The sequence below is a fragment of the Cebidichthys violaceus genome, unplaced genomic scaffold, assembly GCF_023349555.1.
Source record: "Cebidichthys violaceus isolate CVI_PGR_0920_01 unplaced genomic scaffold, fCebVio1.0.p SCAF_28, whole genome shotgun sequence".
Lineage (NCBI taxonomy): Eukaryota > Metazoa > Chordata > Actinopteri > Perciformes > Stichaeidae > Cebidichthys > Cebidichthys violaceus.
In genome coordinates, this window is record NW_027176461.1 from 48,650 (window position 1) to 70,000 (window position 21,351).

The 21,351-nt window shown below is 43.2% G+C and overlaps 2 protein-coding genes across 2 annotated transcripts in view; both read left to right on the forward strand.

Moving 5' to 3' along the window:
* The first annotated feature begins 2,487 nt into the window (after nucleotides 1-2,487).
* On the forward strand, nucleotides 2,488-16,899 carry ptbp1a (polypyrimidine tract binding protein 1a). Its single transcript, XM_068721483.1, has 16 exons — nucleotides 2,488-2,586; nucleotides 3,333-3,386; nucleotides 3,600-3,630; nucleotides 7,211-7,271; nucleotides 7,441-7,613; nucleotides 7,977-8,123; nucleotides 8,326-8,499; nucleotides 8,820-8,930; nucleotides 9,108-9,288; nucleotides 9,813-9,890; nucleotides 10,076-10,233; nucleotides 11,603-11,636; nucleotides 12,694-12,786; nucleotides 13,021-13,237; nucleotides 13,531-13,608; nucleotides 13,788-16,899. The coding sequence occupies exons 1-16, from the start codon at nucleotides 2,579-2,581 to the stop codon at nucleotides 13,918-13,920; spliced, it is 1,731 nt and encodes a 576-aa protein (XP_068577584.1). The 5' UTR covers nucleotides 2,488-2,578; the 3' UTR covers nucleotides 13,921-16,899.
* A 3,615-nt stretch (nucleotides 16,900-20,514) lies between these two features.
* LOC137880371 (ephrin-A2-like) overlaps nucleotides 20,515-21,351 on the forward strand; it is a 74,222-nt gene continuing 73,385 nt past the window's right edge. Inside the window, exon 1 of the mRNA XM_068721706.1 lies at nucleotides 20,515-21,351. This exon is cut by the window's right edge and continues 272 nt beyond it. The gene's annotated coding sequence lies outside the window, so the exon portion shown is untranslated.

The following is a 21,351-nucleotide window of genomic DNA, read 5'->3' on the forward strand; positions in this document are numbered from 1 at the left end:
TAGGATATTCTGTGAAGTGCACTACCCAAAACATGCCACTAGAGAGCAATACGTCTTCTGTAGTGGAAGTTAATTCTGTTAGAAAATTGTCAAATATACTGTGAGAGAGGGAGACAAAGGCAGAGGGGCATTTAAACAGGGCATTCATCAGATGGAGGTCAGGTATGCACTATTCAACAAAACATTATTATACTGCTTTATGCTGTAGCAGTTCTGCCTCCGATAAACAACAATTAATAGATTCACGTGAGCCCAGTATGAACTTGGCAGATTCAGTTTGTTGACACATTCTCCGTGATGAGACAGATTTTACCGTTCAATAGAAGTAGCAGAAGCGTTCCACATCACGAGACAGAGAATATGTTGTTTTCCGTTATTTAGGTCACACCCTGACTACGCTTTTTCCACGCTCTCGCAGACACAACACAGGAGAAAAACAAAACTGTCCTGCGTTTGATCGGTGGAATATAAAAAAGTCATTGGAAATTAAAAAGGAGGTGGCATTTTTTCGTGTTTAAAATTACTTTAAAAGGTAAGATAACAAGTCTTATTGCTGATATGACAACATATACCTTCCCTCTGTCATTATTTGTTAAATGTAAGCCTCCGCTACCCCAGTATGAGGCACAAATTATGATGGGCACACAAACAGAAACAAAAGAACACATTTTCCTCAAATCCAACCTCCTTCACTACAAAATAACTTTATTTTGCCCAATACCTGTGAGAACCAGTGAAATCAACATGAAGTCCTTGGTGGTGCAACAGTGTTTCAGCACCAGTTGTTACTATTTTCCAGGCACAAGTTACTGTACACACACGTCTTATTCACAAGTTGACACTTTGTACTGCTGTAGTTATCCACTTTTTTATGGTATTCTGTTACTTCTCAACTTTACATTTTTAAGACAGAGCTATCATTCCTTTCTTTCGCCTCATTTCCCAAAAAAATAATACAAACCAGTAAGCCTGACAACTGTTGAATTAAAGAATTGTATGTTTCTTGACATGAAGGTCTTTCCTTCTTCTTCTTCTTCTTCTTCTTCTTCTTCTTCTTCTTCTTCTTATAAATTAGCAAGCCAGAGTGAACATAACGGCCTCCCACTTGTGTTGTTCTTCCTTCTGTGATGATACCAGTGTGCATATTGAACTTGGCGACCTACTTGTGTTTTCTTTGCTGTATTGTATTTGTATAGTTGTCTCCTTCTTTTATTGTCACACCAGAACTCTTTCCTTTTGCAATTTTAAACTACTGTGTTTTCTACAGCACTCTTTCCTGAATCGATACTTATGCTGACAAACAGTATCAGGGCAATTACCAGCTTGATTGTTTTGTGCCCCACCAAAACCAGTATTGTTGTTTACACATCACACTGAGTGGTGAGAAACTGCAGCCCATGTGTGCCCTGAATCAGAATACCTCAAACCACCAGTACATTTTAATGGATCCACAAAGTTTGGGTCATAATGACTATGTGACTGGATTCGTAATTCTCCTAACACTCGATGACCAGTATTGGATTAAGGTTCACCAGTAAACAAAAATTAGCTTGACTCTAATCTTAAGTGACTTTTCTCATATAAAGTTGTGAAATCAATTAAACTGGAACATTTACTCAAGTACTGCGCATTCAACGTTGAGGTTCTTCACGCAGGGCTATTCCTGTTTTTATACTACATTTTAGAGGCCAATATAGTACTTTTTACTCCACCACATTTATTTGACAGCTAAATGTAAGCCTACTTTACAGCTGATTTTATACACAACACATATAAGCAGCTTTAGATATGATCTATTTTAGATTAATCTATCCAATACTATATAAAAGTAGCATTGGTCTCAGCTTATCAATACATTTTTCAATGCTACTCACATATTAACGTATATTACTTATTAAATACTAATTTAATAAGCACTCACATGGTAGGCCACCTTTCTGCATGAGTAGCCTACTTTTATTTTGATAGGCTACTTCAAGATCATTTAGCTTGTTCTGTCCTTTTGCTTTTAATCGAGTATTTTTGAATTGGTACTTTTACTGAAGTAAAGGAGCCCTTTTAAACCGAACACAATACCGATGTTGTGGACACTGGTGCTCATTTAAATGCGCCACAAAAGACACTTCCTTGGTATTCATCTTTGAAGGTGTGTTTATGCTGCAGACATGTGCTGTATAATCACAAGATTGGATGAGAGCGCGACTCCATATTGCCCCCCTCAGCCCAGTTTTTAGGACAAACTCGACATGCTGGCCTTCTTCTTCTTCTATTCTATCATCATGATGACTCAGAGTACGTTTTTTGTCACAAATAACCAGTGTAGACTCAAACAAACATGACCAATGGTTGATGATCTGGAAATTTGCCGCGGCCTTCTTTTTTTTATTCAATTTTTACAAAATGATAGTCGTCTTGTCCAATCGCGACTCGAGTAGAAGCTCGTCCCCGCCTGTTTTTGGCTCTTGAAAGTGGCTGGACTAATCAGCGCTCGCCTCCGTGTGTTCAGCCATTTTGTAAGAAAATCAAGCAAGTCTGCCGCCCTACCTTCGCTTCAGACCTGCAGTTTTTTTCTTGTGCAATGGACGGGTAAGTGAAAAAGAACCACACTATAGACTTATTTATTTTACGCAAACACACCGCCGTGTTATTCATCTTTATATAGCTGTTGCTTATTCGAATGTTTTGATCCACGGTGGCTGCTTCTTCTTAACCGTTAGACCGGGAAAGTTTTGAAACATTTTTTTTTTCATCAAAACATGCAACAGATAGCAGGAGCGGAAGCTAACGAGCTGCTAACTAGCCATCGCTAACAAACGTTAGTTATGTGAACCATATATTATCATTTTTGTATAAAATAAATTAACGCCAAGCCGACGTTACTTAGCCATATGTATAGTGTGAATACACATCTCGTTTTTAGAAATATTCTAGCAACACATAACGCAGACATTATTGAACACTGGCTAACTATTGGTAACTTAGTGTCTCGAGCGCTAGCTAAAGCAACGTGTCTCATTTCCGCATTCATTTGTCTGCGGAGTGCCAGAGGGCCATGTTGAAGATGTCTGGCCTTAACATTGTGCGTTGATTGAATCAGAGACTTCTATACAGGGTAGGATACACGATACCGTGTTGTTTTTAATCAAAGCGTATTTTACCGCTTTGATCGGCTGAATTTACTGACAGTTTAAGTTAAAAGGACCTCCAGCACAGAAACGATGTTGCATCGAACTCGGTCAACAATAAGCTCGACGTATATTTGAGAGATTTGCTTTATTATTACTTGTTTCCACTCTAAAGTTTGCTCTTATTTTTTTGTCAATCGACTACAGCCGCCTAGACGCTGAACTGTACCCTCTGGGAACCGGCTACGTCCCTGAAATTGAGTAAGTATTTGTTTATTATACGTAAATTAATAAGGAAGTCCTTTTTTATTTGATCCGTACTAGGTTTATGTGTATGTCATTACTTTTGTAAATACAGTTTCCAGAGTGTAGATTGTTAAACAGTTGTGATTATAATTGTTAAAAAAGATCCCATAATGCATTATATTTTCTTGCATTTCCTGTATAATAATGAAGTTTCTTTGTCTTTCACAGAAGTGTCCATGACATATCAGTTGGCACAAAGGTAGGCATTTTTGTTTTTCGTCATCTTCTTTTTGTAGCTCTGCTTATTTTCACTTTCCCGTATTTCACTGTCTAGACTACAAAACTAATGCCACATGTTACATTGTGTGTAGATATGTTAAAACTCCTGGCATGGTCTTGCCAGGAGTTTTAGATATCTACACATCTGCCAGGATGCTATGTAAATACTGCAATTTGGAATAACTCACAATCAAAATAGCTTTGAGATCATGAGAGTTTTCATTGCATTTTACAATTCAGTGAAAATGGAAAATAACTGCGCCCAACACCGGGGACTTGAAACGCATAGTCGGTCGGTTTGCAAGAGCTTCCTCTATAATTACAGAACTGCTGTCCAAAGCCGTTTCTCATGTGTAATGAATTTTCAGTTGCAGACTGTCTCCATTTTTAAAGATTTATGATATGCAACAGTCAGCACATTTAGTTTGCAGAAACTCTTCAGACTGTGGACATGGGACATTTGATAATTCAATTAGAATAGATTAATGTGTGGCTTTGTTTTCCTGTCCTGTTTCTGTCGGTTTGTGTGGCTGCAGGGAAATGAAACTTCCTGCTGTTTATTGTGTGTTCCTTAATAGCATGTTGGCCTTGTTGGAATGTTAAGAAAGCAGCTGAATCCTGCCCTGGTGCTTCATATTTTTTCAGCCTTATTTCTAGCACAAGACAAACAAATCAGTGAAGTATTGTCCAAATGTTAATCTTTTTGCACGCATCTGTTGTGTGCTTATGTCACTGGAATAGCAGCCCTTTTGTGAATGTTTGTGTGTGCAAACTTGTTGAACGAAGACCACAGTTGTTTTTGGCAAACTGCTGGTTGTTAACTTGCGTACCCAATACAAATGTAGTAATCCTGGGAAACAGTGCCTCGGGCAGATATGTGTAGGAGGAGTAATTGAACTCAACTTAGGGCTGTAACCATCCAGTCTCAACCGTCTTCATCGTCCCGGCCAAAGGTCTTTGTACTGTTTAAACAAGCACTCTGATACACATGCCTGTAAACGGGCTACCCCACCCCCTCTATTCATTTCAGTAAGGTGTGTTTTTCAACATTTTAACAATGCACAGTTTTATTTGGTCCTGATGAGTACTCAAAGATTTGACTCCGAATGTGATTCTTTAACTTTTTCGTTTGTTTTTTTCCAAATTCAATGCACTGTGGTAATGATAATGCTGAGTTATGGTGCACTGCCTTGCTGGAATCTGTAATTATTCTGTCTGGGCAGAGTGTCTGGCATTCCGCGGTCACATTCCAATCTCCCCCCTCTGGTCCCATGGTGAGGCACTGTTCCCTGCCCCCCCAACACTGGCAAAGGCTGATCACAGTGAACAAACATGTTGTTACCTGTGCTCTTCCCCTTTGTGTTTTTCCTGGGAGATTACCATTTACCCCCCCCCCCCCCCCCCAGGCACCTAGTTTTGCAGTGCAAACCAGGTGCGCAGGGAAACTGCCCGCAGTCCATGTTCCCTTTTTCAAATATTAGAACGGTAGGCCACTGCCATTGTTGGTGAGAGGAAGCTGCTCCTCGGTTACAGCATGTTGGCCAGTAATGTGTCATCGTCTCCTAACTGAAGGTTACCATTATACTGTCAACGTCCCGTGGAAACAAAGGATGTGAACATGTCGATACGCATTTAGCGGATTTTTGTTGGAAATGTGGGTTTGGCCCGGTCTTAGAGTAGACTTGAAAACCAGTTATATGCTTCTTTTTTTTCTTAGCTTTGTAAATTAACTTTGTGCTGCACTGCACTCTCTGCCACACTCCCTCCAAAAGCTATAGTTTATATTCTGCATTCATTTGTTACACAGTCCTCTGATATTTATATGACTTTGATGTTTCTGCTCTGTTCTACACACGGTCTTAGCTCTGTGGTTATTTTTAGAATGAGGAAGTATGGGGGGAGAGAGTCCTGCCATGGAACAGTAACTATCAGTCCCCAAGAGGAAGTTTAGCCAAACCCTGGAAGCAGGCCTGATTATGCTGCTCTTCCTGTTTGGAGTCGGTCTCCTGACTGACAATGTGACATTGCCCGCCCACAAGCATCGAGTCAAGCGGGAGCCACATCCTTCATTTCTCATGGATTATATCTGGCCATGGCCCATTTATCAAACAAAAAGCAAAAACATTTTTATTTTTTACTTTCCCCTCCCAACTAGAACACACCACTTGTCGTTTGGCATTTTTATTTTTACCGTTAGGTGTGAGTTAACTACTCCCTCCCATTTACAAACAAACTTGATAGTCCTTTTTTGTCTTTTTCTCTCTTGTCTTGTCAGAGCCTTTGCACTTCTTGTAATCTTAGCTCAGTATTTGCCTGCCATGTATGCATTCCATTTACGTATAGATTTGAACATTGGCCAAAGTAGGAGGGCCCCTGATCCCGAAGCCGCAGTTAAGTAGGCATAGGAATGTCTCTTGATGAATTTAGATAGCAGACCGTGTTTGTGTGGGCCTCAGAGTGAGCGTGAGCGACTCAGCCCAACCATCTGGGAGTCAAAGGATAGTTTATTCTACTGCGTACAGTGTTGTGCTCTCATGGCAACTAACTCTGTACCCTACACCACCCGTTAAAAGTGTTACCGAATCTCTCTCGGATCACCTAGTTCCCGCCTTTTTGAGTAGACTTTGCAGCCTGACTGTAATCCCCCCTCCACCACCTTGCATAATTTAAGGCCAAGATTCACAAGGTGGAGTAGAATGCTAGCAAACCTGCATGACTGGTTGTCGTTAAAGCGCTCCAGGACACTTCAACTCCTAGAGAGTCCTCGGGGCTCCATATGTGTGTGCGCTGCCGTGTAACAATGCCCCTAGTCTCAGCTGGAACAGGACATCCATTGTAGAGTGTTGTAGAGCTTAGGCTGCTGAGCCACTTCTTGTGACTGCTGTACTTCATCTCACACAACCACAAACTCACACACACAACCATGAGAACAGCCCTGAAACAGCACTTTATATCTACTAGAGAGAGCAAGAGTGGACAGACAAAGCTGTCTCAGCAGACAGTAATCTAGTGTGGGCTAGGAGTCTCCCCATCTTGTCTTCCGATCCAGAGGGCTTTGGTGTGTTATCCTTCCTCCTAATACTGAATTATGAGAAGATGGGTTGCACCGACTGACAGCTGCTGTCAAAGCTAAGATGTTGCTGCTGACTTCTATGCTTCAGGTTGAATAGTATCTTTTTCTCCATGAGTGTGATTGGCGTTTGTATGTTGATAATTTGGCACATTGCCCCAAGGTCAGAAATAATGGCTTATTGTGACTGTGGCTAAGGTTTGGAATTAGGAATTACTGTTGGGGAACGATATTAAAATGGTACGGCAAGACATGATTATGATGAGGAGTCAAATATCCTTGCTGACAGGCCAAGTCATTTGATCCTTTCCAGTGGGGAAGGTGGTGTTCTTCTCGAGCAGGCTTGCTCAATCCTCTTTTGGTTATCAGATTACTTCCTGCTGTATCACACAATGGCTCTGTAATACGAGTGCTGTGCTCTCCACCTGCTACGCTGTGCCCTCATTGGTGAATGCACTGAAGTGAACCATTGTTTTCTCTCTTTCTGCAGAGGGGATCCGACGAACTCTTTTCTTCCTGCATATCCAACGGGCCCTATATCATGAGCTCAGGTAAGGGGGGGGGGGGGTTGCCATGGAGGGTTGAATCCTTTTTTTATTGAAGTGCTTCGGCGTTTGTGTTGGTTTGCGTTGCCATGACGATCAATCCATTATTCAAGAAGAACCAGAGCCCTCTGTTCCCTCCCTGATTGTATCTGCGTCTGTTTTTTTTTTCTTGCAGCCAATGGCAACGACAGCAAAAAATTCAAAGGTGACGTCCGCAGTCCTGGTGTTCCGTCACGCGTGGTCCACGTACGCAAGCTGCCCAACGACATCAATGAGGCTGAAGTTATTGGCCTGGGACTGCCCTTTGGGAAGGTCACTAATTTGCTGATGCTGAAAGGGAAAAACCAGGTAAGGACTGATGTATATGCAGGTGTTCTCGCCAAACCTGTGTACTTGCCCTCCTGGGTGAAACCTCTCTTTAGGGGCTGGGACCAGAGAGCTTTCTAGCACTCTGACCCTTTTTGTCAAATCCTTGTGGTAACATTGAATGTCTTCGTTATCTCCCGTTTTCCATTACCTGCTGTTATGTGTCAAAACCACTAAAGATGTCAAATTAGATTTGACTAAACGTAGATGGTGATGGGTAGTGAAAATACTCATACGATTCATAAGAGACCTGATTATTTGGAATGCTTAATAAACATAGTGTGGCACCTTTTATATGTGATGGGACAATCAAATGAAATGCATTTCTCTGGTCCTCCCCTGCAGGCATTCTTAGAAATGACCAGCGAGGAGTGTGCACAGACGATGGTGAGCTACTACTCCTCTGTAACCCCCGTCATCAGAAACCACCCCATCTACATGCAATACTCGACTCATAAGGAGCTGAAGACCGACAACTCCCCCAACCAAGTGGTAAGGGTTTGTACTCTGACACACACTTGATGTTTGTATTTTAGACTCAAAATACTGTTGTAGTCATTTCTAGATACTAAGTTATGGTGTTGTCTAAATATGACAATTGCCTTGAACAAAACCGTATCACCTACAATCACTCATTTGTTTATTGCTGCATACTTTTCTTCATCCATGCTAAGAAGTTCCTCTTTTTCTTCAGCGTGCCCAGGCCGCTCTGCAGGCAGTCAATGCTCTGCATGGAGGTGGGATGGGAAGCATGGCCATTCCAGCAGATGTGGCTAGCATGGGAGGAGGACCAGGGTCCCAGAGCCCTGTACTCCGAGTCATTGTGGAAAACCTCTTCTACCCCGTCACCCTGGATGTACTTCACCAGGTACACACCATTTTTGTTGTTTGTTTGAGCAACTACATTTACCTAGTTGTTTCGCACATATTATAGGCTTGCCAGTCCCCTTTTTAATCTTCACGGTCTAGAGTGTAGGATTTGGCGACATCTAGCAGTGAGGTTGCAGATTGCAGCCAAGCGTGTGGTAGTGCAGTGCTACATAATAACAAAACATGCATGTTGGCAGTATGGAACTCTTGTTTTAAGAAAATATGCAAATGTATTCCCTTGTTGTTTATCTTCCCATACAGTTTAAATTAAACTGTTTGTTGCGATTTCACCCCTAATCGTGCTGTCTCCACCTCCAGATATTCTCTAAGTTCGGCACTGTGCTGAAGATCATCACATTCACCAAGAACAACCAATTCCAGGCTCTGATCCAGTATGCCGATGGCTTGACGGCTCAGCACGCCAAACTGGTAAGACTGGTACAGCTAGTGCTCTTTGTCATGTTTCAGTCTGACGTTGTTGCCACCACTTTTGCACCTGGATTGAGATTCACTTCCGTGTAAACATCGTGGGACTGACTAATGAAACTGTATTTAAAACGCATCACACAGATATCTTAAGTCTAAATCTCCCAATATCTGTCTCAGTCTCTGGATGGACAGAACATCTACAACGCCTGCTGTACCCTGAGAATCAGCTTCTCCAAGCTCACCAGCCTCAATGTCAAGTACAACAACGACAAGAGCCGGGATTACACCCGTCCAGACCTCCCCACTGCAGACTCACAGGCCTCCCTGGACCATCAGACCATGGCAGCTGCTGCATTTGGTAAGATTGGGGCAAGATTTGCAGAACAAGGTGCCCGTGGGGTCTTAATAAAAGCATTGGATTTCATATTCTCAAAATAAGGCCTTGAAAGTATTGCATTTTGTTAACAAAGTTTTACTTTGCCTTTTTGTAGTATCAGATGAATACCGTAACATCATAAAAAATTGTCAAATGTATAAAATCTTTTGTGTGTAACATGCATACTATTTACTTTTGTTTGGTGTGACTTTAATGTTATACAACGATACATGTATTGTTAACGTCAGGTTATTGCTTTACGCTCTTGACCATGGAGTGATCATTCAGTTGTCAGGAAAGAAAACGAAATGCCTCGCACCTTGCTACTAACAAGCCAACGTTAGAGGCGACTAACAAGTGTCATTTTAACAACGAACCTGGATGTACAGTCAAGGAAGCGGAGAATTTTAAGTGGTATTAAATTAAACTTGAAGAACCCTGGGGGCACCTGGGGGAAGTAGTCTTTGTTCTTATTTTTGTTCCGTTTCTTTTGCTTCCTGTCCCAGCTGCTCCGGGCCTGATCTCAGCCTCTCCTTATGGTGCAGCTCATGGCTTCCCCCCAGCCTTCGCCATCCAGCAGTCAGGTCCGTTCACAAACTTTATTTTACCCTGCATCTCTTATCCAAATATTTGCCTACTACATATAGTGTGTAATTGGCCTTGACGTGAACATACTGGATATATTTCCCAGTATTTTCTCCATTACAAGATATCTTCAGTGTGTAGAAAGCAGCAAGTAATGGTTAAATTAATATTTTGTTCCTCTTAGGGTTGTCAATGCCTGGTATGCCCGGTGCCCTGGCGTCCCTGGGCGTGAGCCACGGCGGCATGGCCGCTGCCGCGGCAGCCGCTAGCCGGCTCGGCCTGTCCGGGTTCGGTGCCTCTGCGGGACACCATGTGTTGTTGGTCAGCAATCTGAACCCTGAGGTCAGTACACTCACTAGGCCTAAACAGCTGTACGCTCTGTCTCCGTCAGTACAGTGCTGAGAAACGTTAAAATGCCACAGTGCCATTTGTTTACACTACGGTTCATGGACCTGGATACATTTGTATAAGCGCTGCATTGGTTGCCCCCCCCCCCCTCCCATTTCCCACCACCTCCATGTGACCAGACTAGTTGGAGTACCCGTACCACAGTTTTTAATGAAAAGGGGTTATGGAGTCAAACCTCTTCTCTTTCAGGACCTCTCTGTGTTTGACCAAACCTGCTGCATTTCTGACCTGCCACTTTGCTCACTGTGAATTTTAAGTTTATTCAAAACACTAACTTCTTTTTTTAAAAAAACCTACCATTTCATATCTTCATTTTTTGTCCATTAGTTGAAATCATTCTTGAGTTGTTGGAGAGACAATATTACTTTTTTTCTTCTTTTGTAAAGAAACGCACCATGCCCGGATTTAGATCATTTCTTATATAGTGTGTAAAATGCATTGGTAGCCTGTCGCACTCATTACATTCACTGTAGTTACGTAGTCATCACGTTAAGCATGCTAATTTAAAGATCAGCTGGTAGTTGACATTCAGAGTTGACTGTTTAGATTAGTTAGTTACATTAGAATAAAACAAACGTAGCCTGTAATTAAAAGTACATATTGTCTCTGCCTTTTTCTGTATTTCATTGTTAATCTTTTTTTTCTCTTCTTTTTCTCCTAGTGTTCCCATAGTGACAGTGCATTTTAATTTAGCCAGTTCTACTGTCTGAAGCACTACATTTCTTTGTGTATACTGACCTTGTTTTTTTACTTCCTTTTTTCTCTCTCTCCTTTCTCTGTCCCCCTCTCCCTCTTTGTTTTAAACCCCCCCACCCCCCCACCTCAACTCTTGCCAACTGACTGCACGCCCCACAACCAATTGTTCCCTCTGTCCTCCTCCTCCCCTCTGCCACTCCTCTATCACTACTACAACCACCCAACCCTCCCCAATCCATCATGCCCCAATTTGGTCACCACCCACAAATTTCAACTCAACAAAAAACACAACATTGGCACCTCCATTGGTCTCCCCCCGATTTTTGCCATCATCTGCCCCTCCACTGTCCTCTGTCTTTCCTCCACAACCTCATCTCTTTTCTTGTCTTCCTCTCTCTCTCATGCTCTTTGAATCCTCTCCTCCTATCTTCATTCTCTTCGTCCCTCATGCCTCTCCTTCCTCCATGGTACTGTGGCCTTCCTGTGGACCTCGCTGCCTGTGGCCTGCGGACATGTCCCGACTCCACTCCACTGTCCTCCGCTCCGTCTCTTTTCCCCTGTTCCCTATCCCCCTTTGGCCCCGCTACTCCCCCTGCTGTCTCTAAAGAGCGTTACGCCACACTGCCTCTTTATTCTTTTCGGTACGTTATCATCCTTTCATCTCCTTTTTTTATTACTACTGTTACCTGGCAAGGTGGGCATGTCTTGTCTCATGTTGTTGGCTTTGTTTTTTTAACCCCTGATGGCTCGTCATCAGGCTACAGGGCTATGAAGGGTGGGGGTGTCTGTTTGTTTTTGGGGTTGTATGACCTGTTTTGGTTGTTGTGGGTTTGTGTGAGGAAAGTAAGGTGAGAACACCACACAAAGCTGCAGCATTTTATTTTTAACAGCAGAAGGTTTACTGTCCATGGGCAACAAACATTGTTTTCATCTTCAAAGAGCACAGCCCCGTAATGGAAACGTTGCCTAACTAAATAGAAATGTGGGCATCATTTTGTTTGGGAATGAGGCAGGAAGCCAATCTAAATTCTTAAGTATTACCCTCAGGAAGAGAACGAAAAGTCAATACTTTATTTGGTTCTGCACGGTCCAATCTTAACCCATGAAATTTCAGCGAATACCGTTTTTGCTAAGTAGATTTTTCTCCGGTTGCCTTGAGTCACTCAGCAATAGTATATGCAAAGATGAAATGCTGCTGCTTTTTAGTTATTGTGAGTTGACATATCCCTCAGATTATGTCGCCATATTATTCCTCTGCAGTTACTCTACTGTAGGTATGTGCATGTTTAGTTTATTCCTGCATGTGTCTCTATTAAGCCCTCGAGAAATCATTGTTTTCTTTACTGTATAGCGATCAAATCGACCAAACCACTCATTTTACCACTCTTTGATTTTCGCCTTCGAATCACTCCCTCTCTTATCGAGCACAACCACTTTAGCTGTCGGCATCTGTGTAATTGTAATCTTAAGAGGGCTTACATAGGATTACTTCTAGAGATCCCATGCAGAATTGAACGGATCATTGGTAGAATAGCCTGACAATGACTTATTAATCAGACAGTGGTCATTTAGTGGCAGTATAAATATTTCTGTCCCTGATGTGATGGTTTAAATAGGTTTTGTTGCTGTGATGTAGCTCCTGTTAAGGTTGTGTTCTTTGTCGCATCTGTATCGTGACCCCTTCCTCTTCCTCCCCAGGTGTGTACGGCGACGTGATGAGAGTGAAGATCCTGTTTAATAAAAAGGAGAACGCTCTGATCCAGATGTCTGATAGCACTCAGGCTCAGCTAGGTAGCTACACTCCAGCCCTGCAAAATCACAATTAGTTTTCTTTTAGATGTATCACTTTTCTTTCATCTTGTGTACCGTTCTCCTCTTAATCTTACCATACATTATAGAGCCGGGACAGGTTTTCTTTTCTCATAGTTTACTTGTTTTACCATTCACGAGGACACCATAAGTAATGTGATGCTCAGTCAAGGAGGCTACGGATGGAAATGAATTAATCCTGTTGATGTTTCTCAGCTATGAGCCACCTGAACGGTCAGCGTCTTCATGGCCGGGCCATGCGCGTGACGTCTTCAAAACACACCACAGTGCAGCTGCCCAGAGAAGGCCACGAGGACCAGGGTCTCACAAAGGACTACGGCAACTCACCGCTGCACCGCTTCAAGAAGCCTGGCTCCAAAAATTACTCCAACATCTTCCCACCCTCGGCAACACTCCACCTCTCCAACATACCGTGAGTTCAGCCGCGAGAGCCTCATTTTCATTCCCACTCTCTCCCTGAGCAGCTTTTGTGCTGTAAGCTTTTTCCTTTGTAGTCATGACTCATTCTTTTCTATATTTAGTGCTTGGGATTAAGTAGTTGTGGCAGTATTTTCTAAACATGCTACTCTAGAGGTGCATTTTTCAAACTAATCAGGCCTCTTGTTTCACAATACCAGTAAATAAACAGGAAAATGCTAATAAGTAAAGGGAACATAAACACACATAAAAGCTTTGTGTAAATCCTCTGTTTTCCTCTGCTTTCAGGCCTTCTGTGGTGGAGGACGACCTCCGGAGGCTTTTTGCCAGCTCAGGAGCCACAGTGAAGGCCTTCAAGTTCTTTCAGTAAGCCTCAGTCCAGTCATTGTTAGGTCCTTCTGTGTTTGACATTCTTTCTTCTATTTGTTGTTTGGTGTACAAGACATCTCATTCAGACTCTACAGAGACAAATCAGTCATAACGTAGCAAACGGCAAAAGTTGTCAACACTTTAAGAACACGTTGTTCCCTCTTTTTATTTAACAGGAAAGACCGCAAGATGGCCCTGATCCAGATGGGCTCAGTCGAGGAGGCAATTGAGTCCCTCATTGAGTTCCACAACCATGATCTGGGAGAGAACCACCACCTTCGAGTGTCCTTCTCAAAGTCCACCATCTGAGTGCCGTTCCTCCCTCCCTCCAAGTGTTCCGCCATCTGAACGCTACTCTTGTCAAGGTGGCCTTCAGTGGAGATGGCCACCGTTACATCTTGATGTCTGTGGTTCTTTGTAGAATGTTGCTCCCGTCACCATTCTTAATCATTCCCCTCATTAATAGGTTTGGGTGTCACATTTAAACCATGGTGCTTCCGATTCCTGGTTCCAATTTTTGTCCTACGTTACTAACATATGTTTAAAAAATCAAACCACGTTTTCTTTTGATTTACGGCGTCATAAACTGTTAGTTCACCATAAAATACAAGGTATTTTACATTAACATGTAAGCAAATATGAATATTTTCTCATGCCACACAGATTAGTGTTACACTTGTTTGTATTTGAGTTGGTCGTGCTAACACTAGCTGACTCTGGGGCATTCTGATTTGGACCTCTAAAACATGCATTCTTGTGGCATGCCACAGTATGTTAGAGCAAGCCGTTACGTTTGTGATTACATTTTCCTGTATCACTACTCTCTTTTGTTACGCTTGTAAGCGGTAGTTCCTGCCCGTAATGATGTAAACACTCTTCACATGCAGTGTGACAGACGATGTAAACGAATGGGTCATAATTTGGCTCAGGAATCGGTAAATAGAATCAAAGCACGTTTCTGTTTCCAGGTCAGGACCGGTTCTTGGTACCCAAACCATCAAATGAATCATTTAGTTCTTAAGTGGGGTTCCTGAGGAGGGGGGCAACATTCTGCAGTGAAACATGTTATACTGGAGGTGAAGTAGAGGCAGCCGATAAACTGTCACTTTAGACCAAATCGCTTAAAAAAAAAAAAAAAAAAAAAAAGTTTAAAAAAGACACCCTCCACCACACAGATGCTCATGTGGATGAATCGTATCCACACAAGACACACTTCAGCATTCCTTTTATTGTGATGGTCGTGTGTGTGTGTGTGTGTGTGTGTGTGTGTGTGTGTGTGTGTGTGTGTGTGTGTGTGTGTGTGTGTGTGTGTGTGTGTGTGTGTGTGTGTGTGTGTGTGTGTGTGTGTGTGTGTGTGTGTGTGTGTGTGTCTTTTTGAAATGCCACTTTGACCCTGTTTGGCCAGTCAGAAACGGTTCGATACAAAGGATTTTGTTTTGGCCCACAGACCACCAAACAATTAATATCCCAGTATCCATTTTGATTTTATCTTCTTGTAACTACCCGCTTAATTGCTTCGGGGGATCCATACCACTATCTGGAGTCGTTCGATAAGGATGCATTTTTCTTACAACATCTGTATCTACAGTCTTGTGCCTTCCTTTACCCCAAACCAGATTGCCTTAAGCATCGCTCTGGCTTTATTTGGAAAAGACGTGGCTCTCGAAAATGCCTTTTTCATGCCTTGTGGTATGTACCAGCATTGTTAAAATTTGGGGGGGTGAAAGTGGCTCATTCAAACTTCAGTTTCATCTTAAAAACACAATTGTTTTTTCTAGAGATTTGTATGCATATCCCCATTATATGTATGTAGAAACTATGAATGTATGTCAGTTAGGTGCCTAATATCCTTGCTAGGTGATGTAGCTCTGTTAGGTGTTGTTTTGTGGCAGGAGTCTGAGCTGTAGCCGGCCTTCCTGTCTTACAGTCCTCATCCACCTCCATGTAGTCCTTCCTCAGGCGGGACCGCTGTGTTTGGGGTGTCATTTAACCATATTATGTTCATCTATACGTGGACACCTATATATTCATTTATCTTTTCTTTTAATGTTAGTATTTACATGTGTATCACTGCTAAGCTTATCTGATACCTATATGTAGTGGCTGGGTTTGATCATTATCACAGTGCCTTGAGTTTTTAATCCGGGGCCGAAACATTTTCCGGCCCGGTCAGTTGACTTTGTTTACCTCTCGGTCTCTAAAGATGCCTTTATCCCATTATGTGCAGGTAAACCTACCTGTGAGAGAGCAGCTTGGAGTCATTTGTCAACTGAAACAGTCTTGGACTGTGTCTAAAAAAACAAACAAAATCCCAAACCCAGTATATATATTTTTTTCTTAAATTCAGGATAACAGGATTACATGGTGGGTTAGCCCTCACCCATTCCGGTCTGTGTCCACCTCTACGCCACAGCCAGGTTCTTTAGTGCACTTTTCCTCAACGATAGGTCCAAGTTGGCGCCATCACGCTGAAGTCTTAAAACGTCGTCTCATTCCTGCGTGCCTCAAGCACCAGTCTCCACAGCCTCGACCACTGTAGTTTTGGACCAGATGCAGATTCACTCTGTCTCTATTTTTGTAAAAGATTATTATGCATGGTTTAACGAAGCTTCATGTAGCTACAGGCGGTTATTGCTGTTAAGGACCAAAGTATCTTCTACCCTGCTGTTTTGTAGTGTTGTGATTTTTCTTTTTTCTTTTTCTCACATTTCCACAAGTACACAAGGCTTCAGTTTCCTTTTTTTCCGTTTCTCAGATGCCTTGGACAAATGTCACATGAAGTTAAAATATGTTTGGGTAATCAGTCTATACTGTATAATGTATCCCGTTTTGTTGGATTGACATTACAAAGAGCCTACTTTGGTAGAGTTTGCTTTAGCACGGATACTTAATTGAACCACAGTCCTAGCTGTGCTGTTGATGGTGTAGAAGATTATATGCCTTTTCTTTTTTTTTTGTTAAAGCTTTTATGTTTCTCTTTTATATGGGGGCGGGGTGGGGTTATTGTATGAAGCGGGATTGATGGTTGTATATATTCATGTTTTTGTACCACAATCATTTGGATTATATCCACTTTACGTTCAAAACATGTATATTTTGATAAAACAATACAGACCTATTGAGCTCTGCGGAGCTGTAAAAACAAAAAAAACTTTTGTAACAAAGACATTAAACCTATCTGAACACAGAAGTGTCTCTGTATGTGCCCCCCCCTCCCTTTGCCATTCTGTTCTTGTCTCTTGCATCTTCTGCTGCCTTCAATAAATCTTTAGTTTGTTCCTTCTTTCATCTGGCCTCATTTGGTTTCTGTCTCTTCCTCTCTGTCCTGTGGAGCTGCTGCTCTGTATCAGTTAACACTTTGTAACATTTCCCCTGTTTCCCATCCTGTTTACTACTGGTGGGTTGTTTTTAATCCTTTTACTATATTTCCAACTTTGTACTCATCCCATCTTGACTTGACTGCTAATCTTGGTTGAGCTCAATGCCTTGCAGACACCATTATGATTCTGACCGGGTTAGAGGGTTAATTTGGTGTGAAACGCTGGATACTTGCTATTCTCAATGATTCCTAATAATCCGCCATCCTCCTACGCTCTGCTGTGACCTTTTCTGTTGAGCAGGTCCGTCTGACTGAGGAGATGAGCCAGGTTGCTGTGGAAACTAAATCGCTGTGTCTCATAAATTAATAAGATTAAAAACACAAACGTTGGTTATCGGGCATCGGACGTATCTGACATCTTTAGCACCAAGTTCCTCAGGGATGCGAGTGGAAAATCCTCAATGACAAACCAGTTCTTCACCCTCTGAACCACTAGGGGGAGGTCTTGCTCTCTGCTGGTAATCCAAGGCCCTTGAGCAGAGGTGACTTTACCTGCCACTCACAATGTCAATAGTTAGTGGCTTAATCTCAAGTGCCTGCCTGGGCTTTCTGGCATTATACCTTTTTTCTTTTTTTTTTTTTCTCCATCGACTTCCCTGCAGAGTGGTAGAGAGGATTAACCTCAGCTCTTCTTGCCTCATGAGGGGGACAAATGAGAGGAGAATTGAGTCCAGTGGTGTCTGTATTTGTGGCCGAGAGGAGCTGTAATCCCAGCAGTTTGTGGAGAGTGGTCTTTAAATGTAGTGTGTCCAACTTGATGTGAAGGCACTTGTTTCTCTTCTCTCATTGCTTCGCATCAGAAAACATGCTTGAAGGTCGGAGTATAATACAGTCTCATACTTGCTGAGTGATACCAGCATGACAGAAATCTCAACAGCAGGTTACAGGATGCAAAAAGAAGCTTCTTGAGCAGATCATTTATTAGAATGTTGCCCTTTGAGGCATTGGAACAATAACTTCTGCTAAAATATGTTCAGGTACTTTTTGTTTGTTTTTTAAATCTTCAGTGTATCCCGACTAGTCGGGGAACTCCATGGCAGCAACTTTACTCTTTGATGCTGCTTTGATACCTCAGACCCGTGTTTACTTGCAGCCTCTTAGTATTTCACTCTGCACCAAGAGTAATTTAGAGCAGTCTGCACAGAATCCTCTTTGGAATATACTGAAATGCAAAGAGATTGCATAATTGGGTGGAAGGGTAACTCAAAAGTAAGACGATCCAAACATGGATTTGTGATGTTTTTGGGATTATCAAATACCAGAAGTCACTGGCACATAAAATATGGTGCTTAATACATTTTTTATCTGCTGAGGCACATTTTAGAAGCTGAAACTGGCAGGCACTGTATGTACAGCAAGGGCACGTTTATTTTCCAAAAGTTATTCGACGGCAAAGAAAGAGGCCGTACTGTAGGAGCTCTGTTACAACATTTGCACGTTTAACTAGTCCAGCGTGTCCTCCGTGTTACCGTACCCCAACCACCTCTCCAGTTGCTTGCCGGATCCAGACCCTCGGGATGATCCCGGCTTCATCCAGCGCTGTGTGCAAGGGACTAAATGAAACCATGTGGGGCGAGGGATCCTTCCACATCTGGCAACATTTATTTACATTAGTACCGCGGCCTCTAATCAAGCAAATACCGGCAAACGCCAAGGCCACACACAAATGCGAGGCCGGTGGGGACTGAATGGGGCCTAAGTGGTTCAAGAGACCGTCCTGTATATCATTTGTGACGCGTTCAATCCCCACAAAAGCCAGTTAGTCACCGAGGGGGGAAAAAAGAAATGTGGATGTGTGAGACTTGAAAGTCGGCTGAATGTGAACGGCTGCTTTGTTAGTGAACATCTTGAAAATAGATATATATTCATCTGTTTTTATGTTTTAAGATTTGGAGCTGGGTGATAATTCATGTCTCTCTTGAGTTAAACTGCAGAGCAATCACAGACTTAACCAGCTATAAATTCAAGGATTTAACACCCTTTTAAGGAGTCATGTCTTTGACACTGACTCTGTGACCCACATTCCTTTCAGATTTAGGATCACTTAAGAGGCCTTCATATCTCAATACACCCAATGTAGCCCGCACGGTTTACGTGAGATTTATACTCACTTTCAGGGCGACGCCCCAGGGAATAGCCTGAAGCCTATAGGTGAAGGATGTCTTTTGGTCTATAGTGGCTCCGCTTAAAAAACAAAAAAAAAGCCACGAGGAGACGATCCACCTGTTTACATATGCACGCCTCAGACAGATGTTGAATTATTCATCCACAGAGGCGGACAACACGCAGCTGTATTTGGGTTATGGGGGTGCATGGGTTCTCTCTCCCTGCCTGGATTCACGCCGCCCAAATTATAGGCATTACTTTGCAGGCAGGGAAAAAAAAGCAATCGCAAAAGTAGGACACTTTGCATAAAGGATCCAACCGAGAGGCACAATAAGATGTGAAGGCTGGAGCTGCAGAAAGGTTCCGTTTCAAATCATTACACGGGCCTGTTAGGGTTTTTGAAGGGTGGGACAAGGCGGTGGAGAGAGTTTGTATACACTGCAGAACACCCTCTTATCTCAGCTCAGTCTGCTAACGTGGTGATGCTCTTTTCTTTTTCTTTTAAAGAATGCAGATTGACTTGTTGCAAATCATTTCCTTGAATCAATTCCCATCTTGCTGAGAGTGGATTGATCCTCACTGGAGCTCATTCTGCCCGAGTTATCGACACGCTAGGGGGGGAAAAAATGATGGAGCGCTTTGTGGAAACAATGTAGTTACTGCATCTCCCTCCATTGGTGCTGAGACCAAATGCCTAAGATGGATATGTTTTAGGAGTCTGCACGCGCGCGCGCGCAGGACAGAGGCAGCAGGGGTGGCGGCGCTCCGTCAGACAGCGCTATCTGGAGGTTTATGGCTCACAGGTTTTAAACTCGGCGCTGCCGTCGCTTGCCCTTTGTGCCTAATGGACACTGATAGAATATGACTCCACTGTTCCAGCGATCAATCAGACGGCCTCTTCCTCCCTCTCCCTGAGCCCATCCATCAGGCCGCGGCTTTCAAACACCAGTGAACTTTATGAGTGCTTTACGTGTCCAGCTGCGATGCAAATAAACAGCATTTAGTCAACACAGATGGTTGTGAGTGTGATTAATAAGCTTAACAAGTAAACGACCACAATCAAAACTATAATATCCAGTTTTCCTCCGGGAAACTGCAATATTTCATCCTAATGTATGTGTTCGCACCTTAATTCATAATTCATGTCATAGCAAACTAAAAGAGTCAGTCTTCCCTCAAACAATAAGTGTTTCATTGAGTTGAGGATTTCAAACATCCCCGGTTGTGTATCACTGGGACGCAGTGAGTCAGCCAACCCTGAGTCCCCGGAGGGTGCGCGGCACGGCACGGCTACAGACCCCGCCCGCGCGGAAAGGAAAAAAAAAAAAAAGCGAGCGCGAGATGGAGAGGGGAGGGGTGGAGGTTACTCACACCGAATCAGGGTGCCGGTGAGTGTTGTTGCCGCCATAGGTGGAGGTCGCGTGGGAGCGCGTATACGGATTAAAGCTGCGATCATCAACGGCCTCCCTGCTGCGCCGGTCAGCGTGACGCACAGAGAGCGGAGGCGCACCGCAGACTGGAGTCGCATTGGATTAGAGCCAGTGACAGCGGAGGGATCACCAAGTTGAGATGCTGTAAGAGCTCGCGGTGTGCGCGGGGAGGATGTTCCCGTCTCGTTGTTCTTGTGTGATAACTTTGGACTGAAAATAACGGAAATAAGCATCGTGGACGTATTTGTCTGAACTGCAATAAGGGGAAAAAGGTCAAGCGGACGCAGTTTGAGGCGGCGGAGAGATTTAAGGTGTGAGAGGAGCGGAACAAAGCGTGCGCCAGGCTGGATCCCCAACACAAATCTGGGTAAACAAATATGACGGCCGATTTTGACGTTGTCTCGTGTCTACTGGTGAGCACCGATGTCACTGACATAATTAGAAACCTCGGGTGAATTCTGGAGTGTAATTATAATTGTGATTTTTTTTTTTCTTTTTTTTTTTGGAAAAAGAGAGGGGTCTAATCCAGGTGGCGCATCTTTCTCTCCGGCTGCGCGTAATGGGAGAAAAGTTTCGGACCTTGCAGAGGAGAGACGCACTCGCAGCATCCCGCCGAACGACGCGCTCGTAAATAACATGTGAATCCCGCTCTTCCGTCCGCGGCACACCAAGTTTGAAAGTGAATTTCATCCATTCAGTATGACTTGAAACAGCCTTGGGGTTACCGGAACTCGCACCAAGCCAATTAACGACTCATGAGCCGCCGAACCAATTTGTCCGGAAAACGCGGAGACGGACATTAATGATCTAAAGAAGGATTTCTGC

What these genes read in the sequence shown, in the direction of transcription:
- ptbp1a (XM_068721483.1), top strand. An exon ending in CCCTGGATGTACTTCACCAG is followed by an intron (nt 8,500 to 8,819) that starts GTACACACCATT and finishes CTCCACCTCCAG; the next exon opens with ATATTCTCTAAGTTCGGCAC. An exon ending in CTTCGCCATCCAGCAGTCAG is followed by an intron (nt 9,891 to 10,075) that starts GTCCGTTCACAA and finishes TGTTCCTCTTAG; the next exon opens with GGTTGTCAATGCCTGGTATG.